Below are 23,638 nucleotides of genomic sequence, written 5' to 3'. Positions count from 1 at the left end.
AAATTGCAATTCCAGTTTGTATTGAAGGAAGTAAAAATTAAATTCCATTAAATTCCAGTTGAGAATGTTGGTGTATTTTAGAATCTAAATTTACAGTATATTCCACACATAACTAATTTACATATTTAGTCCCTCAAGGATTCCGCAATGTCGCAATAGTGCCAGGCCTCGCAACTGTGTCTAAAACTTGCAACTTCCTCGCTTATTTTTCTCCAATCAAATGTATTTGTCTCTGAGCTGTGTTCTAACGTGCACTTCAACTGCCTAATCACAACTTATGTTGGTTTCCTGGGTAGACAAAGCAAGAACAGCAACGTTTAACAATATATCAATTATTTATTGCTCATACATCCTAATTGTGGTTCTCCTGCTTTGCCTACATCCTGTCCTTGTCTATTGCACTGCCACTAAGTATTCTGGGTAGAGTAGTATATAAACATGTACTTCCTAGTTTACATGTATTTATTTAATTTTTATTTAACCAGTGTTAAACAATTAAAAGCAGATTTTCATTTGCAATGCTGACCAAGCAAAGAGGCAACATTCACATGAGAGCTACTGAAGTTTAATGATAATTTTTCAATATCTCTCATTTACCAACAAAAATCAGCACTGGCGTTGTAGATTGCTATCAACAGTTCACAAATGATGCTAACATGCAGGGATAATAATAATAATAAATGTTTAAGATGAACAAACACTTTCCAAGCATAAAACATACACCAAGAATGTCTGCAACTTCTCGATGACAGAGCAGACATTGGAAAATAAGGAAGTTGTTTCTTTCTGTTATTGTAATTCATATTTACTATTATTATTTGTGATTACCGTAATTTCCGGGCTATAGAGCACACTGGTATTTATACCGCATTCACCAAATTTTTGTAGAAGTACTCTAAATATTTTTACATATATTAGCCGCACCGGACCATAAGCTGCAGATTGAGTATTGACTAGTACGAAATATTTAGTAAATGTTTATATACATACCTTAATTGTTTCCAAACAGTACCTGTCACACGGCAGTAAAACAGCTGATCAAACAAAACAGAAGTCATTGTTATGGACCCATCTAGCTCACTAATCAAAACTCCACGGTCACGAATGCCCGTAACTGAAACAATAAGTAAAGCAAATAGAACTATATGTTTCAATCCCTTAAGTTAATAATACTAACACAGACACTTGTAAATGTGATAGCATACTTGCTAATGCTAACGACGCTAGCTTGGTTACATTACGATAACGTGTAAAAATATGCATGAAAACACTCCTGTAGACATCACACATGGGACGGCTTTGTCAGTATCAATTGTTTTAGTTATATTGTAAAACTTAATAACGTTTCTTGGACTGATGAATGAATGAATGAAGAATTCTTTCGAGCAGAAACGCTATAGAGAAATATACTCATACTTGCCAACCCTCCCGGATTTTCCGGGAGACTTCTGAAATTCAGCGCCTCTCCGGAAAAACTCCCTGGGAAAAATGTTCTCCCGAAAATCTCCCGAAATTCAGGCGGAGCTGGAGGCCACGCCGCCTCCAGCTCCATGCGGACTTGAGTGACGTGTATAAAGAGCGTGTCTACCCAATGACGTTATAACTTTAGAATGATCAAGGCGAAGTTTTTGGTTTCTTATGTGGGTTTATTGTTTGGCAGTTGCATTAACGTCCTCCCAGCACGGCAACAACACACAATAACAGCAGTCCGTTTTCTTCTACCATAAAGCAGTTTGTCTGCCATAAACAGCACAATACTGCCATCTACTGTACATGCATATGGTTAGAAAAACAAGGATGGATTATTCAACCCTTAACTCAACAATGAGTAGATGAGAGTTATGTGTAAATGTGTAAATAAATGAACACTGAAATTCAAGTATTTCTTTTATATACTGTATATATATATATATATATGAAATACTTGACTTGGTGAATCTAGCGGTAAATATAGAATAGAATAGAATAGAATGTACTTTATTGATCCCTGGGGGAAAATCAGGACCACAGTTCGCTCACAATAAACAATGATAATAATAAATAATATAATATATAATATATATATAATATATGAATAATATAAATATACTCCTCCCCTCTTAGCCCCGCCACGCCCCCCGCCCCCCACCTCCCGAAATCGAAGGTCTCAAGGTTGGCAAGTATGAATATACTTCTGGCACGAAAAAGGAAGTACATTGTCAACCCACAGCACCTGCATTGAGCAAACTCGTCTAAAAGATGGAGCCCTAGAAAAAACAGTAACACACCTTTTCTGTGTCTATGTCGGTGTAATATGAAAACCAAGTGTTGAATACAAAACATTATTATCGCACGGTTTGATAAGCTGCAGGGTTTAAAGCGTTGGAAAAAAGTAGTGGTTAATAACTCGGAAAATACGGTAATTAATACAGTGCAGTAAATTGGACAAGGAGCTCTTTTACTGCCATCTAATGTCCACAATACTTTTAATTATGTGTATGTGGTATAACATGAATAAAACATCAATACAGTATTTGTTTTCCATTTGTTGAAGTCCTCGGCTTTTTCACAAAGAAGACGTAAAACATTTATAACAAATTTACAAAATCACAAGTTGACTTAATGATAGTGAAATTTTATTTTTTGCTGCAACATACTAAAAAAGCTGCCGCAAATTCAGGCATTTTAGGCCGCGACAACCACAAAAATAAATTTTAAATTCAGAAGTGATTGCATATTTCACATAGATAATAGTACCGTGAACATTATGTAGACATAACATTTTATTACAAAAAAATCCACAAGTAGGAATACAAGCATCTTATTTTTAAACCTACAATTAAATATAATGCAGAATTCGTTACCTTATCCAAGTATTCAAACCGGAGGGAATTTGTGTTTAATTTTATTTAAATTTGCTGTATGTCACGGTAAAGTGGACGCTTGGAAAGAACTTAGGTTCAAAAGAGTTATGAATTGGTATGAATTGTCCTCTTCCTGGTTCAAACCATCAAAGATAAGCCCTATCTATGCTCATGCACGGAGAAAAATAGTGTTTGGACTGATTTATGGTCTTGTGCACTTATTTATTAGCAGCAATACGGTATCTTTTGTTTACAATCTCTCTCCTGTGGGTATAAGACAGCCCTGATTGACAACCAAGTTGGTGATTTTGCACAAGCCTTGTCCTCTTATACACACTTTGATCTACAGAATAGTGTACAGTATCTGTAGGGTTAAAATAAGAAATAAATACAAATATCCTCAGTCATATTTTAGCAAAGGGAGCATAACTAACCTCCCTCTCTACCTCTCAACTTGCCCCAATCACTCTGTCCATCGACCTGTATCGCTTCTCCTTCTGTTTCCATGGCTGCTCCCTCGCTCTGCCATGACCTCCCTCACCTCATCGGCCCGTCTCTCCAACCACTGTGTCTTCCCCGCCACCCCCTCCCGCTCGTCCCCGTGTCTCCAGGTCCACCCCGAATCAGACCCATGCGCGACATGACCGCAGTGGCGGGCAGGAACACGTACATAACGTGCCGCGTCATTGGATACCCTTACTACTCCATCAAGTGGCTGAAGGACGGCATGCAGCTGCCCGATAATCACCGTCAAGTGTTGTTCGACAATGGCACCCTAAGACTGACGGACGTGCAGAAGGGCGCCGATGAGGGGACCTACTTGTGTAGTGTTCTGATCCAGCCCCAGGTGTCAATCAACCAGACCGTTCATGTCACTGTCAAAGGTAAGTGGAATGAATCAATTCAAGTGGTCTACATATGCATACAATTATTACTGTAGTTTGCTACAATTCAGTGTGTTGGGTAGCATTAGTAATAGACTGCAATGATAATACTCCAATTTAGATCATCAAGTATTATTATACTATGCATATTTTATATTTAATACAGATTAGTGATTAGTCTTCTATTAAAATGTTTTTCTCATAATACTGGCTGTAATAAATGAGTGTTTAAAATTGTTTGTATTAGTGCTGTCCATTTTTGTTTTTAATCATACTGATCAAACTTTTTGCCCAGTAAATTACTTGAGTGCATAATTTAAATTACCTTTGTAAATTACCCCAATATTTTGACACAAAAGTAATTGTATTGTCAGTATGTCATACATGATTGAATTTGTATTTAAATGCATTTTTTTTATTTGTTCAAAACTTGAAAACAGTGATATTATTTTAGCAAGCATACTAGTCGAAGTCTCGTCACTCATCTTTGCACTCTTGTTTGCATTGACCTGATCACTGACCATAAACCAACGTGCTCCACCTTTCAGGTAACCATTGGTATTCCAGGTAAAGGAGCGTGTGTAGCCAAAATAAATTAATTGATTAATCAGCGTTGTTACATGAATAATCCAATAATATTTAGCGATTAATCCCATGAGTGGCAACTTTGACAGCCCGAGTTTTTATGCCAATTAAGTTATTGGTTTTATGGAGCACAAATGACAGAACCAGAATAGTGCTGGCCGGCAACAAATGGTCACTGGTGCCCTGCATGGTACATCTGCATAATGACTAAAATGTTATTAATCACATGAAGGATTTTGTGGTCCAAGCACGCCGTGGAAAAAACACAAATACAGTAGTGCTTTAACTTAGGAGCTTAATTACTTCTGTGATGGAGCGCTTAACTCAAAACACTTGTGTCTGAAATGAACTTAAATCAAAATGTAAATTATTGCCATGCTTTGTGTGTGTGTGTGTGTGTGTGTGTGTGTGTGTGTGTGTGTGTGTGTGTGTGTGTGTGTGTGTGTGTGTGTGTGTGTGTGTGTGTGTGTGTGTGTGTGTGTGTGTGTGTGTGTACTGTATATTTGGGCTGGGAATCTTTGGGCACCACCCGGTTGAATTCGATTCTTGAGGGTAAGGATTCGATACAGAATAGATTCTCGATTCAAAATCAATACTTTTTCAATAACATTAGGTGCCTGTTCTATGATTAACTACATTCCTCCAAAAATGTGTTAAAAATCTCAAATACATTTCTATATTACTTAAAAGAAAGCTGGTTGTGTTAGAAAAAAGTTCCACCCTAACATTTAATAAAGGCAAATACAAATAAGGCAAGAGAAGTATACAACACTTCTCTTTTCTAGCAGATATGATCATCAACATATTGATTTGCCTGAGTGGCAGGGCAGGAGAAATAAAAAAAAAAAGGAAGACATTTTTCATTACAAATAAGAATTGCGTTTAATTCTAAAAATCACATTTTTTGACACCGCTAATAGTCAGATATTTCTGTGTATTGATGACTGACTGATGATTGTGTGACGATATTCACAGTTTTTTTTTTTTTCCAGATTATTGACATTACTTTGTGTACCGTTTTTGGACGCTGTATTTTAGCTGTAAAAAGTGTCACCCAATCTGCTGTATGTGTCTTTGGTTCCCCTTTTTAAGGAACACTTTAAAGATGTGGAGGTTGCTTTGCATTAGTGAAGAAAAATCCTAAAATGCCGTAAAATGGGATAAACGTTGATCACACATACAAAAAAATCACACAATAATGCCTGATAAAATGCCAAAACGTTATGACAGAACACCTCAAAAAACTGAATGGAATTTTTCATTATTTTTAAAGAATGTACATTAAAACAAAGAATGTGGGTTTACAATATTAACTAAGAATGACAAAACACTTTAAAGCGACCAAAAAAGACCATATGAGCATCACTCCCTTTTACATCCCAGACCACCTACTCAATCGATTGATCTTTTGCAATAAAGCAAAATGCAAGAAAGATGCAACAAACACGGCAAAACATCAATGCAAAAAATAAAAAAGATCCACATATCTGGTATAATATAATTTTTCCGCAGAACAGAACTTTCTTGTAGAAATCTGCTTGCACGTCTGTCCCTGACATCCCTTGCTGGCTGCTCTGTAAAGAAACCCTGCTCAGTCTGCTTCATGCCCTGTCTGCCTGGAGCTTCTGTAACCTAGTCCCTATGATTTCCTTAATGACCCGGATATCACTCAAAAGCGCAGAGTCCAACCATTGGAATACATTCTATAATTCAGAACTTACAGTAATTTCAAAACGCCACTTCACATTATATTGTTAAAACTAAAAGTCAAAGTACCAATGATTGTCACACACACTAGGTGTGGTGAAATTTGTCTTCTGCATTTGACCCACGCCCTTGTTCACCCCCTGGGAGGTGAGGGGGGCAGTGAACAGCAGTGGGAATATTTTTTTGTGATTTAACCCCCAATTCCAACCCATGATGCTAAGTGTCAAGCAGGGAGGTAATGGGTCCCATTTTTATTGTCTTTGGTATGACTCGGCCGGGGTTTGATCTCAGGGCGGACACTCTAACCACTAAGTCACTGAGCAGGTAATTGGTAGCTACAGTTTTGAGGTTAAAAGTTAAAAAAAAAGATTTTTGAAATGTCTGCCGGGTCGCAGGCTTATTTTGCCCAGGTCTGGCTTATAGGGAGAGGCAGCCCTGGGTGTAGTTTGCCGAAGTTGCAAGTGCACCACCATTTTTTTCCTAATATACCACTGATCCAAAGTTATATTTTGTATGTTAGGGTAAACTGATAAGATTTATTCCACTGTCAGTGACGTAACGATGATAGCAGGGCAGCTGCAGAGGTGTTTAAGGGTGTGTGCATGCGCCTGCGTGTGTCTGATTTAATTAGATGAATAATAATGAATCCTAGATTAAATCCCCTAGATGTCTCAGCTGTAGTACCCCCACCCCAACCTCCATTACTATGGCAACGGATTGACTTCCTCCTGCCAATTGGATCCAAACCAGAGCAGCTATTATGGGCTACAGGAGATGGTGGTTAAAGAGGGGCAAAGAAGAGGGGCCCTACTGCCCAATGACCTTCTCTCTCAGCATCGCTGCAGATGGCCTGAATGCCACTTCTCCATTTCTACGAACTACCATTGTTCATCCCATCCTCTCTCTTCCTTAGTGCCACCTCTCATCCAGCCCTTCGACATTCCCTCTACCTCAGTGGGGAAGCTCATCTACATCGCTTGTGTGGTGTCATCCGGGGACATGCCTATACGCATAACCTGGCACAAAGACGGCCAGCTCATCGTGCCGGGCCCCATCTCTGGCGTTGCGATCGAAACCAAAGAGTTCATGAGCTCCCTGCAGATCTCCAAGGTGACGCTCAAGCACAACGGAAACTACACCTGCATCGCCAGCAATGCTGCCGCTACTGTCAGCTGGGAGCGGCAGTTGATCGTTACCGGTGAGGATGACATGACTATTAATTGAGTTTTAATAGCTGTATTCTTTGCATAGGGATTCTGTAAGCTATTTCAAAAACACTCTGTTTTTATTCAAGGAGTTGATTACGATATTGTGTCTCTCAGTGCCCCCGCGTTTTGTGGTGCAGCCCAACAACCAGGACTGCATCTACGGTAAAGCTGGTGTGCTCAACTGCTCTGTAGAGGGTTATCCACCTCCGAAGGTCATGTGGAAACATGCAAAAGGTAAAATAATAACTGCATTTAACACGGAACATCATAAATAAGTTATAGCTTTAACACGTATTTATGTTGATTGGCAACACTAAATTGGCCCTCGTGTGTGAATGTGAGTGTAAATCTTATCTGTGTTGGCCCTGTGATGAGGTGGCGACTTGTCTAGGGTGTACCCTGCCTACCGCCCGAATGCAGCTGAAATAGGCTCAAGCACCCTCCGTGACCCCTGAGAGGGACAAGCGGTAGAAAATAGATGGATGTATTTATGTTGTGTTGTCCAACAGGTGTAGGAAACCCCCAGCAGTACCACCCAGTCCCCCTAACTGGTCGGATCCAGATCATGTCAAATGGATCTCTGCTGATCCGACATGTGCTTGAGGATGACCGCGGATATTACCTTTGTCAGGCCTCCAATGGAGTAGGCTCCGACATCAGTAAGAGCATGATCCTTACTGTCAAGAGTAAGTGTCAATCATTTTTTTCTGCATTGAAATCGGTTCTTTTTATGACTATCCCAAAGTGCATAGTGTATATTGCACACTGAGATTTTAGGTTGGGAATCGACTCTTGCAAAATGCATTTTTTGCCCCAGGGTAATACTACACTCTACCAAACCTAATAAAAACACGCCTCTGTCCTTAATTGGGGGTAGATTTACTATTGATGAATGGGTTCCATCTGACAGTCTGTGTGCTGTCCAATGTTTTGGTGTAGAAAAGGGCTGATGAATTAGTGATGAAAACAAAACCACGGGAACCCCTACGATCAATAATCTGTCTGAGCGCTGTGGAGAGAGAAGACCTCTGGAAGGAGACGCACAGGAAAGATGCTGCAAAACATGGCCAGCAGGGCTTCAAGCGTGAAATGTAAATGGAGAAAGAAGAAATACAGATGTCTATAGATTTGTAATATATCCTCTGTTTCCACCAGCTCATTCCCGCTCCCTTGTACCATTACATCTTTTAATGCTGTTTGTCACACTGACTCGTGTCAATGATTATTCTCAGTTCCTGCCATGATCACCAGCCACCCCAACACCACAATGGCGAGAAAGGGCCAAACCAAGGAGTTGAACTGCACAGCTCGTGGCGAGCAACCCATCATCATCCGCTGGGAAAGAGGGGACACGGTCATCGACGCCGAGAGAAACCCCCGTTACTCAATCACCATCAACAAGAAGGGGGATGAAGTCATCTCCACCCTGAAGGTTAGACACGGAAGGGTTATTTTATGTCCAAAAAGACTATCCTACAATGTTGTCCTCTGATCTGAGGTGACCTTAGATGGAACTTATGGAGATGGAAATCAAACCAAAAATCTTCATGTCTCTGTGGAAACCCGATGACTACCGAGTCACCTGACTCTCAGCATAATACAAATTAATTACTGTAACACAATTAGGGCTGCAGCTATCGATTAGTACTTAAGTAATCTATTGATTTGTGTGTTCGATTAATCGCGTAATCGGATAAAACACACCTTACAGCCTCAATGCAAATTTTTTCTGCTTGCCATAACCTAAATTCATTCTTTTTTCTAATAAATGCAAACCTCTACTTGTCTGTTGTCTTTAGGAGCAGTACAGCTGAAGCCAGGGCCCGCTCCTGACTATACTGGGGCCCTAAGCACAATGTATTTTGAGACCTCCCCCATTCCTCTACAAAAAATGTTAGCATTTTTTTTTCATGTGAAATTAATTTTATACTTTAATAATAAAACCTGAATTTAACTTGATGCATGTACAGTATTGTACTCAAATTCAAAGGAAATAAATTGTTCAATAATTACATTTTACCGCAAAATAACAAATGTAATTAAAACATAAATGTGCATTTTTTCCTGACACATCTCCTAGTAGGACTGTCGAACAGCCCAGCATGTTACGCTGCACGCCGCAAGGATCAATGTTAATGACTGGGGAAATGTGCCATCATATTCTTATCAGTGACATAGTAAGAAGGGGCTAGAAATATGTTTGTGGGAAAATTTCATATGAAGCACCTTTTCCTTCATTTATTAATAATTTACTTGCGTTTACTCACATAAAACAGAGTCGGGGGGCCCTACCACAGAGCATGATCTGCGTACTGTATACGGAAGGGCCGCCCTGGCCCAGAATTAGTTGTGCCATATATTTACAATATGTTGCTGAACTTTATTCAAAAGACCAGGTAAGAGGGATTTATACATGGCTATATTTTTTGTATCCTGTATACAATATAAGGAAGTATTGCTATGCTTGAAATTGGGATAATGATGTACACATAATTAGCATTTGTAGTATTTTACACTAAATACCACCAAACTACCTCATACCATTGCACACAACATAACACGATTGTTTAATAACACAACACCCTGCTCAATGTGACTTCTTTTTCCCTTTGTTTTGGGTTTAATTTTTTACCAGTGGTGCAATATTCTTGTTGACTTGCACTATATATTATTTATGGCTGGCTGCTACCTGGCCCTTGGTAACTAACCAATTTTGTTCCAAGCATATAAGTGTATTTTATTGGGATGACAAATGGACACCTTGAACCTTTTAGTCAGCTGGCCTTTTCGACATATTGTTTTTATTTATGAATCTGAATTTATTTATTTATTCTTTTTGTGTTCATTGCTCCTTGTAGCTTAACCCAGCTGAAAGAGGAGATTCTGTCTTCTTCTCCTGCCACGCAATAAACTCCTATGGAGAAGGCAGAGGACTCATCCAACTCACTGTGCAAGGTATAGTGCGTAGCGACCACATACAAACCAGCATCTAATGAAGCTCTGGGGGAAGAAATCTAATCGCTCCTGTTTTGCCTGCACACACAAACACAGAACCACCGGATCCCCCTGAGTTAGAAGTGAGGGAGGTGAAAGACCGGAGTATGAACCTGCGCTGGATCCAAAGATTTGATGGGAACAGCATCATAACAAGCTATGACATTGAGTACAAGAACAAATCCGGTAGGTAACTAAAATCAAAACATTACTTGTTTTATGATTTATGTCATTAAAAACTTCAAACGGCTAAAACTTTTCAGACTCCTGGGACCACATGTATACAACCAGGAACATCTCACCCACCAACAACCAAGCCAACATTGTGGAGTTGCACCCGGCCTGCGTTTACAGCATCCGCATGTATTCCTACAACAAGATTGGGCGTAGCCTTCCAAGCAAAGAGCTGACCATCAGTACAGAAGAAGCTCGTAAGTAAACAAAATGTTATTAAGGAATTATGACAGTCATAATTCACTGGTTATTTTTGATCGCCAGCACCCGATGGGCCCCCGATGGATGTAATCCTGCAGCCTATGACATCACAGAGCATTCGGGTCACATGGAGGGTAAAGCAAGTCTTTTGGAATATTTCCGTCTTTAAAGACTGTGAATGCTTAGCAAGAAAACGAGTAACGTATGATATCGGCTTGCATCTAAAATATCAGACATAAGCTCCGATACAAAACAAATCACACTTAATTGATAAAGCACTTTTCTTACATAAAAAAATGCAATGCAAAGTGCTTTACAGATTCAAAAACAATACCCCGATGACCCAGTTCCCCCATTATCGGCCACACATGCACGAACACAAATACCAAACACATATGCAAATATATGAACAAATGAATGCATGGCTGAGTACAGAGGAGACATGTGAGTAAACACTACCACAGGAGCCATCTGCATCAGTAGGTCATCAGACCACGGCCGCCAGGATGGTGACACACAGCGCTCCCACAGGATGGCCGATAACCCCTGCTGCAGATGGCTCCCTCTGAGGAATGCTGAAAAGTAAGAATAATAAAAACCTATAAAATAGTATGAACCATGAGTGGAGATAATGCATAAAATACAAGTAATACATATAAACATAAAAAAATACATGAGTCTGAGTCCGATATTTTACTTTTGGATTCTTCAGACGAAGAAGATGAATAACATCATAGTTAGCCCAATCTCACAGACTTCCACCTGAGGGCTGGGCCGATAAAACAATAACAGAATATATTTGATTATATATATGTGTGTGTGTGTGTGTGTTTGTGTGTGTGTGTGTGTGTGCGTGCGTGTGTGTATATATATATACATATATATACATGTATATATATATATATATATATTTATATCAAATATCTAATAAATAAATACAACTAAATAAAATATTGTATAACCAATAAGATAAAAAGTAAAAGTAAAATAGGCTTCAAGATATTTAATTAATGTTAAGTAAAAGCCAAATCTAAAAGGTGGGTCCTAAGCCAGATCTTAAAAACATGAACAATCCCTGCAGCACTGAGGTCTTCCGGCAAGCCGTTCCATAGAAGGCGACCATAATAGTGGAAAAAATGCCATCCCGTGACTTTGTGTCCTGACTTTTGGAATAATTAGGAGATGAGTGCCGGTGGATCTTAGGGCCTGGGAAGGTGCGTAGGGTAAAAGCAAATCTGAAAGATAAAAAGGCCCAATACCATAAAAACATGTACAAAACCATAAGAAGAACCTTAAAATCCCGAAACATACCAATGCACAGATTTTAAAACTGGTATAATATGAGGTCGCCTTCTGGGTCTTAGCCAGGACATGTGCCGCTGAATTTTGGAGTAGTTGTAAATGGGCAATAAACTTTTTAGGAAGACCAAAAGCAGGGCGGTACAATAATCTATACGACTTGCAATAAAATCATGCATTAGCGTCTCTGTGTTGCCCTGAGAGAGAATTGGGCAAACTCTGGCAATATTCTTAAGATGATAAACTATTTTTGTTATATTTTTTTATATTTGGTATAAAGTTCAGAGTAGAGAACGTCGCCTAGATTTTTCACTTGGATTAATGGAGTTAAAGTAAATGTTTGTAGTTTTTCTCAGAGCCTCAGGGTCAATGACTAAAATGTCTGTCTTGTCCTGGTTAAGCCGTAAAAGGTTATCTGCCATCTAAGATTTAATACATACAAAATGCAATTAAAGAGTATCAGATGGTCTTGTTTCATCAGGAAGGCATGGAAATATACAACTGTGTCATGAGCATAACTGTGGAAACTAACTCCATGTCTCCTGATGACACTGCCAATTGCAATCATGTAAATATAAAAAAAAATAGGACCTAAAATTGATCCTTGAGAAACACCACATGTGATTTCATGGGTTTTTGAGGAGCATGTATCCATACAAGCAGTCCGGCAGTACGTTTACCTTTGCAAAGCTAGATAGCCAATTAACATCTGAATGTCCTCTAATAAGCACACACAGTTGGTATGTTATTGTATTTTAGTGAAGTCATTTACAAAAGGTAAACATTGTAGGCTATAGGCTAGTAGCAGACAGCAGCTACACAACAGCCAAGCACACACATCGCAGCACACATGCTTAACATACAATATGTAATAAGTTATCTTAATTGAACAGCATTGCAGTCTAAAACAGCCCATTTATCAATATTATCCAGTATCAAATAATTATATTAGCATACGACTTACACATTTATAGAGTCTGAGGCAGAAGTGTACAAACGTATTATAAAGTATTTGGTAACAAACGTGTTTGCATCATTCAATTTACTGAGTCATGAGTAGAGATGTATACCGAGTACCGGTATTTTTTGGTACTGGTTCCCAATTGGCTCAGTCTAAGAGGACCGTTAAGATTCTGGACATTCGATATGGCTATAGGTATCTTTTTCATCCAGCTGACCTTTGTAATTATGACGCATTGTCACATTCAGTTCAGGTGCTGCTGGTAGACAGAAGAATTCAGCTTGGAATAATCATAAATAAGGAAGCAAGACAACACAAAAGTTTGTAACACATCAATATATCCTCATCAAAAGTCCCTCAAAGTCATGGATGCTAATAGTTAGTGTCAGGATTTACTTGAAACTGCCTCTGCCGCGCTTCATCAACCGTACTCCGAGCGTTCCAGGTTGATATTAATCTACTTAAAAAGTGAAAAATTGAATTATTATAATCCTCTATTAAGTTTCTTTAAATAAATACAGCATCATCTGAAAGGTTTCCATTCTGTTTTGTCTCTTGACTGTACAAACTTGACAATTGCTCACTGAATCTTTTTATTTACAGTATAAAATACACACTACACATACACATACATCAGTCGGTAGCTGTCAACACTTAATATAACCTGTGGTCTGTCACTCAAATACATCACCTACCTAAAATACTAATTGACTGTATTGATATGTGGTATATTTTAAAGGACATTAAAAGGGCGTTTCCTGCACATGAACGCCATACCTAAATAATATTTCCATCTGAGGATAATTGTAATTCATAGAAACACAGTGATGGATCTGTGGTTTTTGCAGGATGATGACATAATTGCATTAGCAAAATGTTTAAGACATAAATCAATCTTCCATGTTAAATTAACCCTTTGAATCCATTGTACGTCAGTGTTTATTCTGTTATTTTTATCAACAAATCTCTTTAAGGCTCCAAAGAAAGAGCTGCAAAACGGTGTGATCCGCGGCTACCAGATCGGCTACAGGGAAAACGGGCCAGGCAGCAATGGCCAGTACAGTATTGTGGAGATGAAGGCTACGGGAGACAGTGAAGTGTACACCTTGGATAACCTCAAAAAGTACGCCCAGTACGGAGTGGTGGTCCAGGCCTTCAACAGAGCTGGAACAGGCCCTTCTAGTACTGAAATCAATGCTACCACTCTGGAAGATGGTAAGGGGGCAGCTTAAGGTGACAAGATGATGAGGGAGTAGGAAAGAGTGTATAAGATGCTACAAAATATGCATTAGCTTTCCTTGCTGAGTAAAGTAGCAATGGGGCAGCAGCACATTAGTCAAACATCCTTCTGTACACACACGCACACATATGTACACTAAAAATGGTTGAATTAGATTTGCAGCACATCCCCCCGTGAAGCTTTCTACTTTAATTAACACCCTCATTAGGCTGGTAGAGGCCCAGGGAGGAACAAGGAACCTTATTACGCTCATTTTTCGCCTCCCTTTTCTTGTCCTCCTGCTGCTTTTGGGTCCATCTTTGTCCAACACGGCCAATCCATGAATGTGTTATTTTTTTCATGTACTCTGACAATCTTCTCACTTGTTATGGTTGCGTGTTTCACATGCTTGTGACTGACCAGATAGGTCACTTACCTCTGTCATTGCATTAACGATGAACATAATTGTCTTTTTATATATTTCATCCTCCATATTGAATCCCACCACACCCTCATTTGCATATGAACTCCTAAATGTGTAGCTCTGTTACTATGCACTCAGCTCCCTTGATGCTTTTCCAGACCCCCCACCCCCCATCAACACCTCACAAAGACACCTTTCCTCCATTTCTCTAAAAGCTTGTAGAGAACAAGAGGCCATTGAGAGCTAGTTGGAGTTTATTGGATGGATTTATTTGTGCAGTGATTTCCAATGGTTTGTTGTGTTGAGTAATTCTTCAAATCTCAGCAAAGCTGGATTCGTCGAGTCGTTTTAATGACAGCAATAACGCAAGCGACTGATAACCTAAAAAGTCACATATTTGCCAGATGCAGCACTAACACTCCACTCGTCTGTCTCCTCAGTTCCCAGTGAACCCCCACAGAATGTGAGAGCCATCTCGGTGACTTCAGACGAAGCGGTGATCACATGGGCAGAGCCTCCACGGCTGACACTGCACGGTGTGCTGAAAGGCTACCGGGTTGTGTTTTGGTCCCTCTTCCCCGACGGAGGTGGGTGCTGTGGGGGCCGGGCACAATGGCCAATGCAGAGTAATTATCATCTATCTCATTCTAAATTTCACCAGCCCTCTCACCTCATTGTCAATGTTGTTGACGTGTGTGTCTTATCTCATTGAGCACTTCCTATTTTTGTGTACTTATGATTTGTTTACTGTAGTTAAATGTTTTGTCTGTTCTTGTTGTAATATTTAAAAATGTTTGCAGTGGAAAGGTGGCAAAATAAAGTGCGCTCAAGTTCAAATGCGCTGCTTGCATTGTAAACTGCACACTTACTGGTAGGAATGGGTACTGAATTCGGTACTTCTATGGGTACTAACCAAAGTCCTTTGTTACTAACGGCTCCCGATTCACGAAAAATTAAACAGTGCCATATTTCGATACCTTTGTTGCACTTGACGTCACATCCAGTTAAAAACTCGGGACCGGCTCGAGTACTTGGCCAGCAAACAAGCAGTTAAGCACTCACGACCAACAAAGCAAAAAGAAGGCGCTCAAATAGGCCTATGACGATATTTGATTAGTCAATTAACCAAACGATAAATGAAAATTTTGTCTGTAACTTTTTCACCGTTTGTAATTGCCATATGCACATATTTTTACTGCGGAAAGAGGCAGAGATATCATCTCTCTTAGCAGCAGCTGTGGGCACGTGTACTACATGTACATAAAAAGTAATGATAACTGCTGTAAAACTCCAGACAGTTAGTATTACCGTATTGAATTAAAATAATCAGATAACCGTGATTGATAACTGCACCTTGATGAACTTACTGAAGGACTAGCGTCAGCTTATAAGCTTGCTTAAACGCTATCATGATTAAGAGAAATCAATGTCAAGAAATGTATGGAACTGAAAACCTTCAGCAGCATAGATCACAATAGTCCGGAATTAGATAAGGATGTAGATCCATCCATTCATCCATTACAATTTTTTATTTCATATTTCAAAAAAATATATATATTATTTATTTTTTTATTAAATCAACATAAAAAACACAATATACACTTACAATTAGTGCACTAACCACAAAAACCTCTCTTTTTCATGACAAAAACGTCCCTTTTTCATGACAAAGAAAAGAAAAAAAAAGGATTTCCCATCCAGATTGTTCTAGGCGCAAAGATGAAAAGCCAGCATGTGTGATGGAATGGCGGTGTATTATTGGCCAAGGCATGGGTAACTTACACATCTGTGAAGGCACCATTAATGCTGAAAGGTACATACAGGGTTTGGAGCAACAACAAGTAAATGCCAAGCTACGTGTTACAACAGTGTGGTTTTGTAGTAAAAGACTGGCCTGCCTGCAGTCCAGACCTGTCTCCCATCGAAAATGTGTGGCACTTTATGAAGCGTAAAATACGACAGCGGAGACACCGTACTGTTGAAAGACTTAAGCTCTACATAAAACAAGAATGGGAAAGAATTCCACTTTCAAAGCTTCAACAATTAGTTTCCTCTGTTCCCAAACGTTTATTGAGTGTTGTTAAAAGAAAAGGTGATGTAACACAGTGGGGAACATGCCCTTTCCCAACTATTTTGGCACGTGTTGCAGCCATGAAATTCTAAGTTAATTATTTGCAAAAATAAATTAAGTTTATGAGTTTGAACATCAAATATCTTGTCTTTGTAATGCATTCAACTGAATATGGGTTGAAAAGGATTTGCAAATCATTGTATTCCGTTTATATTTACATCTAACACAATTTCCCAACTCATATGGAAATGGGGTTTGTATAATGACCGCTAGCCATTGTATTCGGGCAGAATGGCAAGTTTAGTTTAATCTGTTATTGTGAGAAATATAGATATTATTTGTTAAATCTGTTCTCTTAAACCACTATTGGTAAAATTTATTAGTCGTTCATATATTTATTGGTTAAAAATATGTATAAGTTTGGAGCCCGCTGAAAACTGCACCTTGGCAATTGTCTTTTCGTAATACTGTTAATATTGTCCATGCAAAGAAGTGAGTGGGTTGGCTATAGATGTATTTTTTTTGGTGTCTTGTAATTTATGTTTTCATGTTTATGACAGAGTAAAACACAGTCCAAATGATGATGAACATTTCTGAAATGTCCTCCATTATTTTGCACAGAGTGGGGAGAGATGCAAAACATCACCACCACACGTGAACAGGTGGAGCTGCGAGGGTTGGAGAAGTTCACCAATTACAGTGTTCAGGTGCTGGCCTACACCCAGGCTGGCGATGGGGTCCGCAGCAATGTCCTGTACATCCAAACCCGCGAGGATCGTGAGTATACACGCTTAAGGAATTCCCATAATCATTTTGCTAAAAATCAGAAAAGAAGTATTTATAGTTTGTGCTTGTTGGTACAAAAGATAAGGGAGTAGATAAATGGGTGCTTGGGGTATCTCAAACCCGTGACAAAAGCTCATTTATGCTAGGAAGCTCCATTAGCAGCGCTAATGAGAATTAAGAGGCTTTGGGTACACGGCTCAGGGCTGAGTGAGGCCTGTTGGGAGACGCTGTGGGGGAGGGATTCGCACTCTCGCACAGCGCATAGCGCACAGGAGTCAACCATCATCCCGAGTCTATATCCTTTCCACCAGCCGTCTTGCCATAGGCGGAGGGATTAACTGTTCTTGGATTAGAAATAATTAATTTTGTGCTTACACCATTGGTGGCAGGATTACAGTCAGATCCATGTCTCTTTATAAAGGAGGGGTCCTGGGTGGAAAACAAGCACCGAAGATATGATGATAGAAGCATTATACAGCCTATTGTGTGTCTTGAGGACTCCCTCAAGATGAGTGTATTACACTTTCTACTGTCACTTGTCCCCCTCTTATCAGAGCAATAGATCATAATGGACCGATTGTGTAGTTGGCTCTGTTTTCTTTGCACCGTTGTGCTGCTCCTCTACATCATGACACAGGCCACACTGATTGGACTGCAGGCTGTTTGTCTGCCTGGAATCCTGGGCAGATTTTGGGCACCAGATGGGGTTTAAATACCGCCCCACCCCTTTCCCTACTATATGGTTGTGCCACAGAGTTTCAGTTATGATAGTGACAAGTGCTTCCTCACAACCACAGCCACCCATCATCATTCATCCCTTTGCCTCTCTTGTAAAAGCTACCCTGCTTCATCCTATCTGAGAACTGAGGCTGAATGACGGGATCAGGGGGTCCTTGAATTTAGGGGGAAAAAAGGAATGTGGAGAAGGATTTACCAAGGCTTGGTATTACACTGCAGTGTAGCCCTGAGATGAGGCCCACTGTCAGCTGCACCTAATATTTATGTCAGATCTTGAATAGGTTTGACACGGTGAATCCCACACTGTATAGCTCAGCACACAAAAGCCTCTCATGCCATCCAGTGCCCTGCTGTGTTTACTCTAAAGTGAGCATGCATTCTAAACTCTCCTAAGGCTTTAGCTTGGTTGCTTACAATGGGGCGTATTAGGTGGCATCCAGTGTCAAGCTGAAGTGGCTGACAGAGGATCAGACGCTAGTGTCTAATCTGTTTGAGAGTTAGGAGAACGCTGGGTGTCACAGCGTCAGAACTGCTGACCAAGGTCTGAACGAACATATGTCACCACTGGCCATGCAAAAGCACTTCTTTCAAGTCCTCCCGGAGCGGCTTAGTGCAGGATAAGACTGGAAATCTGCAAACAAGCCTGATCACTTTAATAGGCATCCGCCACAACAACACGCATGAATGCACATGAATGTACAATTCATGCCTGCTTTTTTGATCTGCATGTTTTTTTCCCGTAGTTCCTGGTCCTCCAGCTGGCATCAAGGCAGTTCCCTCTTCTTTGAGTAGCGTGGTCGTGTCCTGGTTGCCTCCCCAGAAACCAAACGGTGTCATCCGCAAGTACACCATTTACTGCTCCAGTCCAGGATCTGGACAGCCGGTGAGCACGTCCGTTCTTGGTGGTCACTGATTCAAACATTATTAACTCAACCTTTGTGCACAAATGTGCAGTTGTTTTTTTGTCACTCTTTTACTGTGTTGCGCCATCGCCTTATTTCCTGCCCTCCCAGATGAACAGATGAGGTTGTCTTGGCAACGTGATGAGACGTAGATATGCAAATGAGGCCGAGAACAAGCTCACACATGCACACTGCCGCATCGGAGAGGCGCACAGACATCACATTTCAGCCATTTGCTATTTATACACCCGTGTGTGGCGTTTCACTTTTGGTTATATCACGTGCACACAAGCAGCATCACACAATGAATTCTGATATCTCCCCCTTTGTTGTTATTCCAAAAAATGCTCCTCAATTTCTCTGCATGAGTGCCATGTAAATGAGCATGGGCTGGGAAGACGGGTAGGGAGGGAGGCTGAAAGAAAGACACCATTAGAGGTAGGCACAGACCGAGGGGGAATGGGGGTGGGGGGTAAGAGAAGGGGAGAGAGTGACAGACGGGCAGGGAAGGAGGGAGGAGCAGAGGCGGGTATCAGTCACATCGAGATGAGAGTGCTTTTGTCTGTCTTTTCATTATCTCCCTGTATCACTCCCTGGATCACCACAACACTGCCGCTATTCTGGTGGAATGTTCGCACCCCCTCCACACACACACACACACACACACACACACACGTCGTCCGTCTCTCAATCCCTCCATCCTCTTCGCCGATTTAGACAGAGAGGGAAAGGGAAAAGCAAACGCTGAAGGAGCCGTAGATGAGCCCTAAAGAGATGAACAGATTAAAAAGGCAGAACAGGGGATGTACCTGAGAGAATGTTGTGTTTTTGTGCGTTTTTTTTGTGTGCCTGTAAGTGTAGAAATGTTTTACAGAAATATTTGTAGGAATTTGAGGCATTTACTAAACGGAGAAATTATTTAATTTGATTACCCTGAGAAGGACAAGCGAAAGAAAACGGATGGATGGACATACAGTGACATAAAATGGTTTCATTTACAACAAATAATTGTGATTAATGATTTGTTTTTGTTGTAGAACTGCACTATTTATTAGGGCTGCGAATCTTGGGGTGTCCCTTGATTCGATTCAATATCGATTCTTGGGGTCACGATTCGATTCAAAATAAAAAAAATGTTTTCAATTCAACACGATTCTCGATTCAAAAACTATTTTATCCCTATGTAAAAAGATTCTCTATTCATTCAATAGATAGGATTTCAGCAGGATTTACCCCAGTCTGCTGACATGCAAGCAGAGTAGTAGATTTTTGTAAAAAGCTTTTATAATTGTAAAGGACAATGTTTTATCAACTGATTGCAATAATGTAAATTTGTTTTAACTATTAAACGAACCAAAAATATGACTTATTTTATCTTTGTGAAAATATTAGACACAGTGTGTTGTCAAGCTTTTGAGATGCGATGCAAGTGTAATTCACGGTGACACTATTTTTCTTTTTTTCTTTTTTTTTTTTATAAATGTCTAATGATAATATCAATGAGGGATTTTTAATCACGGCTATGCTGAAATTATTTATAACTAATATTGATACTGTTGTTGATAATATACATTTTTGTTTCACTACTTTTGGTTTGTTCTGTGTCGTGTTTGTGTCTCCTCTCAATTGTTCTGTTTATTGCAGTTCTGAGTGTTGCTGAGTCAGGTTTGGTTTTGGAATTGGATTGCATTGTTATGGTATTGCTGTGTATTGTTTTGCTGGATTGATGAAAAAAAAAAAATCAATTTTTTTAAAAACGAGAATAGATTCTGAATCGCAAAACGTGAGCCTCGCGATTCAAATTCGAATTGATTTTTTCCCACACCCCTACTATTTATTACTAAGGGTTTTTTTTAATACTTTCATTACCTATAAAAAATGACAAAAATCTGTATGAGGTTTTTTTCTACCGTAACACATTTGACACTCAAAATAATATTTATGTTTATGAATATCAAAATCAATATTTAATTGGTCTGAATCAGTTTTTAAAGTCAAATGAAGGATTTTTTTATATTCTTAAAATGATTTTCTAAAATATGGCACCATAGCATAATAATCTGAAGTAAAAATCTAGAACAGTGGCGTCAAATTCCTTTTCATTGAGGGCCACATCACAGTTATTGTGACCCTCACAGGGCGGCTTGTAATAATAATTATCTATGAATATTAATGTGTAATCCCATCATGATATTACATGATTGCCTATGCATTTGATGACATTATTACAAAATTGATGGATAACTTGTTTTGAAATCATAACTCAAGGTGAAAAGCAAATATTTTAAATATTTATTTTTATTTTAACACCACCCATCCATCCATGTTTTACCACTTGTCCCGTTCGGGGTATATGCACATAATATTAAAGATAAAGACATGCAAATGCATGCACTGCATGCATTTTTTTCTGTTAGAATTAAAAGAGCGAATACATTTAGTTAGAAAGATGAAGTGTGTTTTTGATCTCAAGGTTTCTGCGGATAAAACAATGTGGCGTGCCAAATCTGCCCCCGGGCCTTGAGTTTGTCTGAAAATGTAACAAAATATATGTGCAAAATAGATTAAAAATTGTTAGAAAACAATCAAAAACATTAATAAAAATAAGAAAGAGAAAGAAGAGAAAAAAAAAATAGAGATGATGTTGAAGATTTAACTATACAAAGAAAAAACTTGAGACATCTATATATTAATTAGTGTTAATTAAAAAAAGTAACATAATGTTTACTACCTACAGATTTGAAGGACTTAACTTCATTGTGAGTGGATGTTTGATAAGAGTGTACTCAATCGATCTAAAAGAATCTCTTGTGTAAATTGTTATAGAAGACTAATTTTCACTTCATCAGGCGCCTAGCGAGTACGAGGTCAACCCAGAGATGCTCTTCTACCACATAACACACCTGAGTCGAGGCAAACAATACCACATCTGGGCTGCAGCCGTGACGACCGCCGGACGGGGCAACATGAGTTCAAAGGTCATCGTGGAGCCTGCCGGGAAAGGTGAGTCCCGAGAACAAGCCTTGTGGAGGTTACGAGGCAGTGCGTCTTTAAAGATGGCTATTAAACAGCAACATGATCTGTTCACACATCACTTTCATCACTCGCCCTCCTTCTCGCTCTGTCTGCGCTCCGGCTATTGATTGACAGCCGTAGTATTGATTGAAGTGCCAGCTCTGTTGCAACAAACGTTTTTGTTAATTATGTGGTGATGAACAGAGCCTATCTCGTAAAATGACCCATGGGGAGAGAGGTAGCAAGTTAGAATCAATAGAGGGGAGGATCTATGGGTTGAAGATAGACTAGAGAGACTAGGAGGCCGAAGGAGGGGCGAATGAAGTTCTTCCTCTCCGACAAACTGGTCCTCTTGTATAGTAAACAAAGATGGGGACTACGACATCATGAAGGTTAAGAGTTTGTTTGGGTGTCAAATACTCAGCTGCTTCTGTGCCATTTCTTTGCAGTCCCAGCCAAAATATTGTCCTTTGGGGGTACTGTGACCACGCCCTGGATGAAGGAAGTATGTCTACCCTGTAAGTCTGTGGGAGAACCAGCACCAACCATCAAATGGACAAAAGACAGGTCAGAGTTGGCCATGTACAGTACAAGTCTCAGCTTAATGACTCGTTGTGGATCCAGCATTAATAATCTAAGCGTGCAAAACTCAGCTAAGACCCAAACACAAAGATATGTCATAAGCGTGTCAAATGTTTTTCGCATTAAGTTATAATTATAATATTTCTATTTTTATTAATTATTTTTTTTATAAAATGAAAATAAAATGTATTCATATTTCATTATTTGTACAGAAAACCCTTGTTTATTGCTGTTAATTGGTCCCGGTCCTGACAGTGGTAAATGCATTCATTATAAATAGAATATTTTCATAACTATAGCATAAAAACTATTTACCATCTTTTAAATACCCTTTTAACATTATGAGAGCCCTTTAGACACAAAATAATACCCATATAGTCAGTCACCTTTTACATTGGTTTAATCCAATCGTTAATGCTGCCTGAGGCTAAACCCATCAGTGGCCACAATATTGAACAGCACACTTGGTTTGGGCTCATCTACTGACAAACACTACTGTAGTATTGATATTTTTATTACATGTAGCTGTTTTCATGCTTATAAATTTAGGCCAAAAATACATAAAATATTCTTCAGAAACAAGCCCCAAGAAATATGTGACAGAGTGAAGCCGTAATATGAAAAGCACAATGAGGCAAGGGACGACTATGTCACTTTTTAATGTTATTTTTATCCAAACTTTTGACTTTTTTCTCTGCACAAGCTGCCTTTTTGCTTGATTCTTTTTAATGTCCTTTTTACACTGGAAGTGAGCAAAATTTTAATGACAAAATGTGAGCAAACTTAATGTGTCAATATGTAAAAAATATGAATGATCGATGTTAGACGTTAAAAAGGTTTAGGATTAAATAAGCTATGTCTCTTCCTTCTTCTTTTCAGACATGTTGAATTGTACAAATGGAACCATGTAATTCATTTTCTTTAAAGTAACCATACAAAGTTAATTCGAAAGATTTCCGGTTTTTGTATATTTTCACCTTGTTTA

The 23,638-nt window shown here is 39.3% G+C and overlaps 1 protein-coding gene across 2 annotated transcripts in view; it reads left to right on the top strand.

The window, feature by feature from the left end:
• LOC133551237 (cell adhesion molecule DSCAML1-like) overlaps positions 1-23,638 on the top strand; it is a 123,904-nt gene that overhangs the window by 79,603 nt on the left and 20,663 nt on the right. Inside the window, exons 8-22 of one of the 2 annotated variants that reach the window (XM_061897735.1) lie at positions 3,455-3,727; positions 6,933-7,217; positions 7,342-7,461; positions 7,737-7,913; positions 8,460-8,659; positions 10,086-10,182; positions 10,279-10,407; positions 10,485-10,652; positions 10,720-10,790; positions 13,891-14,131; positions 15,000-15,185; positions 17,252-17,407; positions 18,898-19,037; positions 21,906-22,059; positions 22,521-22,638. In XM_061897735.1, coding sequence (XP_061753719.1) covers positions 3,455-3,727; positions 6,933-7,217; positions 7,342-7,461; positions 7,737-7,913; positions 8,460-8,659; positions 10,086-10,182; positions 10,279-10,407; positions 10,485-10,652; positions 10,720-10,790; positions 13,891-14,131; positions 15,000-15,185; positions 17,252-17,407; positions 18,898-19,037; positions 21,906-22,059; positions 22,521-22,638 — 2,515 coding nt within the window. Of the gene's footprint in view, positions 1-3,454; positions 3,728-6,932; positions 7,218-7,341; positions 7,462-7,736; positions 7,914-8,459; positions 8,660-10,085; positions 10,183-10,278; positions 10,408-10,484; positions 10,653-10,719; positions 10,791-13,890; positions 14,132-14,999; positions 15,186-17,251; positions 17,408-18,897; positions 19,038-21,905; positions 22,060-22,520; positions 22,639-23,638 lie in introns of those variants that run through there. The other variant, XM_061897736.1, reaches the window with a different exon arrangement.

Source organism: Nerophis ophidion, linkage group LG04 (genome assembly GCF_033978795.1).
Source record: "Nerophis ophidion isolate RoL-2023_Sa linkage group LG04, RoL_Noph_v1.0, whole genome shotgun sequence".
NCBI classification, from domain to species: Eukaryota; Metazoa; Chordata; class Actinopteri; order Syngnathiformes; family Syngnathidae; genus Nerophis; species Nerophis ophidion.
This window is presented reverse-complemented; position numbering and strand designations above follow the sequence as displayed.